The 9,199-nt window shown below is 38.3% G+C and overlaps 1 protein-coding gene across 1 annotated transcript; it reads left to right on the top strand.

The window, feature by feature from the left end:
• Nucleotides 1-270: 270 nt before the first annotated feature.
• BIRC5 (baculoviral IAP repeat containing 5) lies at nt 271-3,412 on the top strand (the record flags this gene model as incomplete). Its single annotated transcript, XM_015818895.1, is given in 3 exon segments — nt 271-380; nt 1,611-1,728; nt 3,181-3,412. Coding segments are annotated over 3 exon segments (312 nt in total), but the record flags the coding sequence as incomplete, so codon positions are not given.
• Nucleotides 3,413-9,199: the final 5,787 nt, after the last annotated feature.

The following is a 9,199-nucleotide window of genomic DNA, read 5'->3' as shown; positions in this document are numbered from 1 at the left end:
TTTTATGATTGTGTGTATTAGCTAATCTTAGAAACTTGAAATAGGAACCGTACACAAAAAGTATTACTATTTTCCTGTTCTTTTCATATGTTTGTAACAGAGTAGAATCAGAAGTTACTTAGAATCAAGGAGACCCTCAGTGAAATCATTTTTCAACTATAGCCCTTCCAGTTTCAGAAATAATTTGTATATAACCCAAAATATATAACTTTGTTGAACATTTTTTTCTCATTTGTCTTGCTCTCTCTCTTCCCCCTTTCCCGATTTCAGATGGCTGACGCTGGATTTATTCACTGTCCTGTTGAGAATGCTTCCGATGTGGCACAATGTTTTATATGCTTTAAAGAATTAGAGGGATGGGAACCTGATGATGACCCCATGTAAGTACTCTGGAATTGTTATCCTAAGACTTTTAATGATACCAAGTGAGTTTTAGGAAAGATAGCTGAACAAATGTACTTAGACAAATCTTGCAAAACATTACATTTCATTGGTATAATTAAGGACGATAGAATTCTATACAAATATAGAATTGTAGTATTAGATATTAATAATTTATTATGTTATCTACTCTTTTTCCATAGTCCTGTTAAAGCCACGTCAAACAAATTAAGATATTTTCCATCGTTTAGCCACAGAAACAAAGGAGTCAGAAAAGCAAGCCAGCCCTTGGGAATTTTTGCTTCAAGAGGCACCAAAGTGATACCCCCTCGGGAACAGTGGGAGGGACTCTCAGCCCCTAAGGGAGCCCGAGAAATGTCCCAGTCTTCTGACTCCATCTTTGATGTATATAATAGCTTTTTATGTAAGCTTGCCCAAGCCTCTCCCAAAAGTGTTACACATTTTATCCAGTTAGAAACATAGGTTTTATGGCTATAACAGTGACACAGGAAGGTTGTTACTTATTCTATTCTTTCCAAAAGAATGGAAAGAACAATTAAAATAGTTCATTTAAAAAGATAGTCTGGTCCTAGAGCAGTGGTTCTCAACCTTTTTAATGCCGTGACCCCCAACCGGTCGTAAGTTGAGGACTAAACTGGTTGTAAGTCGAGGACTTTCCCTGCCCGAGAGCACCGCGCATGCATGGTTCCACCCCCTGCGCCGGCAGAGGCGTAGCTGGCAAGCGGCAGAGACGGAGCAGACCGACCACCAGCTGGCCCAGCTCAAGGGAGGTAAGGCACCCGCCGGAAAAGGGGAAAAAAATGGCGGACAGCCTTGCTTGGCGACCCCCGTGAAATGGTCGATCGACCCCAAATGGGGTCGCGACCCATAGGTTGAGAACCGCTGTCCTAGAGCAATTGTTATTCTACAAATGTAGAAATAGAACATAAGATAGAAAGGAAGGCAGCTGATAAAGAATTCCTATTTCTAGCTTCAGGGTGCAAGTCAGTTTCCCACAGGACCAAGAGCAGAGTTTCCCCACCTGGCATATGTACATGTTTGGGGGAAAGTAGTTGTTTAATAGTAAATTGGTGGACAAAAGGTTTGTGTGCAGTGGGGCATGGGATCCACATTAGGGTGGCATTCTTCACATGTAGTAGGCTTGCTAATTATTTTAATTGCCTTTAAAAATCCATTGCCTGATTATGACTTGTATTTCCAATTTCTAGGGAAGAGCACCGTAAACACTCCCCCAAATGTGCATTTCTTGCTCTACAGAAAGACATTTGTGACCTGACAGTACAGGAATTTATGAAACTTCGTAAAGAGAGGATGAACAATTTGATTGTGAGTATAACTTGCAAGGAACCATTAACTTAGCCTAAGTACTCTCATCACTCTGCAGGAGTTTGGTAGCATCTTTTCAGATTAACACATTTTATTAAAGACTAGCTGTACCCGGCCACACGTTGCTGTGGCTCAGTCTGGTAAAAGCGTGTGTTGCTTTTACGTCCAACAGATGGCGCTGTTTTTCAAAAAAAAGCATGTTTTTACCTGTCACAGGTGTGACATCTATATAATATAGGTATATAAAAACACGCGCGTTGTGTCAAAATTTCAAAGCAATCGGTGAAGAACTTTCGGAGATTTAAGATTTTGAACAAACGAACATTTACATTTTTATTTATATAGATTGAGCTACATCTCATCAGATGCATGAAATGCCAAACTGATATAAGAATTAAACTGGGACAACCCAGGGAATTGGGGACGGGGAGGAGAAGACAGGTTACTCAGATGTAGGTTACCTGCGATATAGATTACAAGTTTCTTATTGCATAACAATTGTGTTGTATTAAAGTCTATTGTGTTTGTCCAGACCTCCTGAGATAGCTTGAAGCCCTTTGACATAGGTGAGTTCAGCAATCTCTGATTCAGCAGTGTTGTCAAAGTTTCTTTTCTCCAAAATTGCTACTTTAACACCTGTAATGGAGTATCTATCCTGTGAGGTTGAAATGTTCTAATGTTACTTTGCCCTTGTTCTGAGTCATGCATTTGGTGAAGAAGCTGTAATAAAATGTGTTACCCTGAAAATATGCCTCAAGACTCCTTTCAGTTTTTATCATAAATTATTGCAGTTTTCCTTCTAGGATGTCTTATTACTCTGCTTTCCCTAGTGCAGTGATGGCAAACCTTTTAGAGACCGAGTGCCCCAAAACCGTTCCCGCCCTGCCCCCCACCCCTGCTCCGCCGCCCGCCCGCAGGGCCACCCACCGCCTCCACGGCCTGCCGCAGATCGCCCAGGCGGCCCTGTAGCACCATGGCCATGCCCTCTGCCCGCACCCCGCAGCATCATCTGCACGTGACGGGGCGCGAGGACGGAGTCTTGTCCCCGCTGGCCAGCTGCCATCTCCTTGGCTGCTCTGTTCTATGCAGGCCGCACCCGGGGGTGACTGTCCTCCGGGGGTGCTGCTAGTGAAGAGGGGACTGCGGGGGGAGGCGGGGCTGGGGCAACAGCGCGTGTGCCCACAGAGAGGGCTCTGAGTGCCCCCCTCTGGCACACGTGCCATAGGTTCGCCACCACTGCCCTAGTGTGTGGTAAGGGTCATATGGCTACATAGTCTTATACCCTAATTTAGCTACAGTGCGTAGGCCTGACTATTACTGGCTGATTTCTATCTTAAAGTGAATTATTTAGGTACATTTCTCTTCATCAGCATAATATCCTTGTATAGTTTTTTCTTATAACTCAAGAGCTGCCTATTTATTAATGAATATGTCTTTTTAATTTTCTTCTAGGAAAAAGAAGTTAAGCAGGCAATTATCGAGGTGGAGAAATATGCTAATCTGATCCGTGGACAAATAGACAACCTGCGTTCATAAACAGTATAATCCATTGGATGATGTGGGCTTTTTAACTGTCTAAATGGTATTGAGCAAAGTTGAATTGCTCAAAGTTTGCTGTTCAAGCTTAAGTTTTTTTTATAGTTATTTCTTATGGAATTCCTTCTGATGTGTTTATGAATAAATATTCCTTTTTATAAAATACCATGTTTATCATATTTTAATAGTTTCCTGGGCAAAGTTATTTTCCCAGTGTTGCCTGCAAACATTGCTCTCAAGTGCTAAATGAAGCCCTGATCCATTCTTGAAGTAGGATCAATTGAGAAGAGTGGGTGAACTGCTTTCTTAGGAAGGTGCTTTATTTTGATTATGTCTTTGGCTCTTTGGAATAGTTATCCTCATAGGGGTACTGTGAAAGAGCAGGCTGCTTAGAAAAAATGCAGGCACTTGTTGCGTTCTTTACCTCCTATTTAAGCCTTCTCCCTACATCAGCACTGCAGAGTTGCCAATAAAGCTGCAACCTTTAAACAGCTATAGGTAGAAATAGGAAGGGATGTGCATTTTGGAAGCTCCGCAACTACCAGCAAACCGAAAAGCAGCTGAACAAAAGAAGATATTTTTCCTTCAAAGTAGTGAATACCTCAGAGGAAAAGAAGCACAACAAAAATAGTGTCACAGCTAGGAAAAATGTAAGTACAAAATAATATGAAATAGTTGCAAATACTCTACATGCTGAGCAGTAATAGAAAAGAAAAAAACAAAAGAAATTCTAGAGAGAGGAATTAAAGCAGAATAATGTTTGAAAGAAGAAAACTTTGTTATATCAGTATTACTATAGATAGTAACATAGAAAAAATATAGAATAGGAGCAATAGAAAACACGTATAGGCTTGTAGGCTTCATATTTCACTGGTATAAACTAAAAAGAAATGTTAGAAAAGATTCCAAATATCTTATCATATGCTAATAGTAGAGTTTGCTTTGCTTATGAGAAAATGAACAGAAAATTATCCTTTAGTTGACTTGCAATCATCAAACGAAACTAAGTAGTGCACAACGAACTTTCAAAATGTATTGTTTGCAGAAAGATTGACTGGATATGTAGGATGAACAGTGTGATGATTCATCATCATAATTAGGTCCTGTATGGAGCACACTGGGCAGCAAGTGCTTTCCAGTGGTTTCGATCATTCACAGCATCTTCGGCATTGTCCCAAGGGACATTAATAGTCTTAAGCTCTTCCTTAACTGTTTGGTACCAAGTTTTCCGAGGCCGGCCTCGTTTCCTCTTTCCTCCAGAAGGTATCCAACATAGAACAATTTTTGGATTCTGGTCTTTAGGCATATGTAAGATGTGGCCAACAAGCCACATTCGGCATTCATTCACTTGTCTCAATAGGTGTTCTAAACCTGATCTTTGTAGTACCTCTTTATTAGTGATGTCACGATATGAGATGCGAAGTATTCTTTTCAAGCAGCATTGTTGGAAAACATTTAATTGTTTAATCATCCTGGTTGTACACTTCCATGTTTTACAAGCATATGCAGTATTGCAGTTGGTATAACAACACTCGTGAAGAGTTTTATCTTTGTGGTAATACTTATAGCTGCCATAGACCAAACTGGGCACATGCATTGAAACACAGCCGCTGCTAAACTAAACTAAATAAGAATTGGAAGAACAAGGCATTGAGCTATCATGGTGACCACACCTGCAAATGCAAATGAGATATGAGAAAGATGCAAAAATATATGGTTTTTACAAAGACCAGACAACGTTAGACCAGATACTATTGTCATCAGATGACAAATTGATTAAGAAACTGTACAGCTTTCTGTTAAATTTAAAGATGGAAGATGAACAAGTTAAAAGTTTTTTGGGCAAAAAACTTTGGGAACAATGTAGAGCTAGAAAAATGGCAAAACCTATGGGAAAGAAACTACAAAATAAGGAGGGCAGCTACTTATAAAGAAAATTTATATAAAGTGGCACTCACCACTTGCAAGATTAGCAAAAGTGTTTAAAAATGTGTCTAGCAATTGTTGGAAATGCAAACAAAATCCAGGCACATACTATCATCTTTGGTGGACATGCCCTAAAGCAAAGAACTATTGCTCAAAAATACATAGGTGGCTAGAAAAGATGATAGAGCACATGTAGACTATAAACTGGAATTATTTCTTTTAGGCATAATTTCAGAAAATTATAAGAAATGTGTATACTTAATATTACATATATTAACAGCAGCGAGGATTATATTTGCTCAATACTGGAAAAATGAAATACCATCTGAAGAAGATATAATTAAGAAAATTTTGGACAGTGCAGAAATGGATAGGCTCACATTGAAAATGAAGGGGAAGCGCCTCATATACAGAAAACTTATACAAAATGTTTTATAGATGGCATATGACACCAGTTAGATTAGCGAGAATGTTTAAAAACGTATCGAATATTTGCTGGAAATGTAAACAAAAACCAGGTATCTACTACCATGCCTGGTGGACATGCCCTAAGAAAAAGAAATTTTGGTTTAAGATCCATCGATGGCTGGAAAAAATGACTAAAATACAAATAGAATTTAAGCCAGAATTGTTTTTGTTAGGATTATTAGGAACTAATTATGGAAAAGAGAATAAATATTTAATATTACATGTATTGACAGCGGCGAGAATAGTATTTGCCCAATTTTGGAAAAATGAAGATTTACCATCTGATCAGACTATAATTACTAAAATTTTAGAATGTGCAGAAATGGATAGATTAACTTTAGAGATCAAAGAGAAAGAAGACTCTATCTACTTTAAAACATGGGAAAATTTTTATCAATGGCTAGCAATACGATAGAATGAGAAAAGATTTTGAAATTAACTTGGATGAATGTGATTTTAAGCATTAGTGATTATAACTAATTAATATTTTATTAATTATGGTTATTTAGTAAGATGAATATTATTTATTTATTATCTTTTATTCTTATGATTATTAACCCAGTTTATTATAATTGTTTAGTATTATATACAGTAAGTGATGTTTATTTGATTTTGGTACCCGGGCGGTAACTTGCTTGTTAAGCGTGGATTTTTTGCTGGGGGTAACCCCATCACTGTACCCATCCCCAATTCTCTTACGTTTACCTTTTCCTATACCCCTACTGATCCCATCCATTTCCTATCCTTATAAAACCCAATAAAATATTTATAAAAAGAAAAAAGAAAATGAAGGGGAAGCAAGATTCAGAATACTTTCAAACATGAGAATTTTTTTATAAATGGTTAGAAAAACGCAATAAACGGTAGGAATGGAAATTGTATTACGATTAATGTTAAACACATAAACCCAGACAAAGTGTTGCTTATTAAATATTAAAGACTGTTACTATAAAAATTAATAAAATATAAATAAAAGAAACAGCCGCTGCCATTCTAAGTCAATATAATTAATGTCCTTATCTGTATCTCCATTGATAGATATAATGTTGCCAAGTTAAGTAAATTGTTGGACTTTTTCTATAGCCTGGCCATTGACTGCTATAGGCATATCCTGAGCATTTCCGACTTGCATAAACTTGGTCTTCTCAAAATTTATATGTAAGCCAATTTTGTTGGCCTCGTTATCTAAAGTGGTGATCATTTCTTGCAAACACTCCTTTGTTTCACCAAGCAGTGCAATGTCATCCACAAAAAGTTGCTCTATGCATATCAAAACTCATGGAGAAGAGAAACAAGAATGGAGATAGTATACACCCCTCTTACTCCTGTATTGATGTTAAAGAAGGCTATGTTGCCACATTCTGTTTGAACACAGCAGCTAAAATTATAATACAGACTTTTAAAGATGTTGATAAAACATTGAGGAATACCATAGAACTTTACAATATTCCATAGTGATTCTTCATTAATCGAATCCAACCACTTTTTGAAGTCAATAAAATTGATTTCCATTGAAATTCTAAAACTCTTTTAGATGATATTTCTTAAGGTCAGGATCTGGTTGTTTACCAGAGTGTCCTTTCCTGAATCCTGTTTGTTCTTCACAAGTATGCATCCACTTGATGCTGCAATCTCCTGAGCAACAGAAGGCATAGTAACAATATTGTGTCTTGAACTTCAGTAATTGTAATTGGTTTCATATTAACTTCAAGGTCTTCTGGTTATGCAATGTTGGTAAAATCATAGATTAATTGTGATGTCGATTCACAATTATGTAATTCATTCCTTCTCAGTATTACTCTAGATTGCCTTTTAAAAGATTTAGGAAAAATTGAAAAGGTGTCAATTTCTTTAAATGATGGTGGTTAAAATAGATGTGGGATTTAGATGCTTGCCAATTAGCTAAAGAGCAGTGATTTTATTTCATTTGTAGATCTTAAAATATCGGGTCCCTGTTGGGAATTAAATGATGTGATTGACCATTTAATTGTGCCCCTCAAAACAAGAACTGCTCTATCACTGTAGCTTAAAATGGATCCTGCTCTTTAATAGTTAACAATATTATAGAGAAAAGACAGTCCAATTGTAGTTGAAAGCTTGTGGTATTATCAGTACTTATAACAGCCACACAACATATATTGGAACAAATCATTCCTTGTTTGAGCAATACAAAAACTTTATTGCAAGAATAGTTGGTGTTGTCAGGTCTGGCAAGTAAACAACTGTTTTGTAATAAGCCTCTGACTTCTATTATTTCTTTAAAAATTCACTTTTCAGGGTAGAGATGGACAAAAAGGTAACAGGCAGGCCCTGTAGTAAGGCTTTGTTTAGTAAGCTGATTTTTATTTAATTTTTTTAACTACAGTAGGCTTATACAACATTTCCAGCATGGCCAGAAATCACTCACATTGTGAGACTGTAAAGGTCTCTCACACTCTCACAAAGCTTAACAAGCTGAACAAACAGTCTCAGCTTGGAAAGATGCTTTATGCTGCTAAAAAGTTGAGAGCATTCCTAATGACCTCCAACAATGAGTTGCAGTGGGTAGCATTGCTGAGTTTCCTAGAAAGTTAACTATGCTCTTTGCTTAGTGGTGAAACCATAACAGATCCCTAGTGCAACTGCAGTCATTCATTCATTGGCATCCTTCAGTCTCGAGAGACTATGGTATTGTGCTCTGGAAAGAGGTCCTAAGGCAGCATCTGGTGTGGCTAAAAAGGCCAATTCGAGAATGGCAGTCCCTTCCACACTGATACAATCTGTTCCCTGTCCAGCCCCCAGATTTCGCTGGTTCGGGGACTGCCTCTTTACTTCAGCCTGCCGCACACGTATCTCTTCGAATTGGAGAAGGCCATGCTGCGTCTTTAGCCTCCAGACTGAACGATCAGAGGTCAAGGATTCCCAGCTGTTAATGTCCATTCCCAAGGCCTTTAGGTCCCTCTTGCAGATATCCTTATATCACAGCTCAGGTCTCCCTCTGGGGCGCTTTCCCTGCACTAGTTCTCTATACAGGAGATCTTTCGGAATCCGACCATCAGCCATTTTCACGACATGCCCAAGCCAGCGTAGACGTCGCTGCTTCAATAGTGTATACATGCTAGAGATTCCAGCACATTCCAGGACTGCGCTATTTGGAACTTTGTCATGCCAGGTGATACCGAGAATACATCGGAGACAGTACTAGTGAAACAATGGCACTGCAATTTCTTGATACATTTACACTAATTCATACCTCAACAGGATATTTCTAATAAGACAGGGTGGCTGCAACATCTTTCAGATGAGAGAGAGTCCTACAGCTAGACAGGGTGGAGCCTTCCCCCCCTCCCCATCCCCGCCCCACATAGCAAGTTTTTGGATGCCACTGAAGGGCAGTGAATCATCCATTCACTGCCTGGTATTGAAAGTTTAGTGATTAATGGAAGAGGATATTGTATTTTCTATTTCATAATTTTGTTTCTTAACAAATTAACTATATGAAGGGAATACAGGGTGATTGTTACATTATTTGACGTAGTATTGCCTTTGTGAATGGCACTTT

The sequence above is a fragment of the Protobothrops mucrosquamatus genome, unplaced genomic scaffold (genome assembly GCF_001527695.2).
Source record: "Protobothrops mucrosquamatus isolate PMUCROS unplaced genomic scaffold, P.Mucros_1.0 scaffold814, whole genome shotgun sequence".
Taxonomy (NCBI): domain Eukaryota; kingdom Metazoa; phylum Chordata; class Lepidosauria; order Squamata; family Viperidae; genus Protobothrops; species Protobothrops mucrosquamatus.
This window is presented reverse-complemented; position numbering and strand designations above follow the sequence as displayed.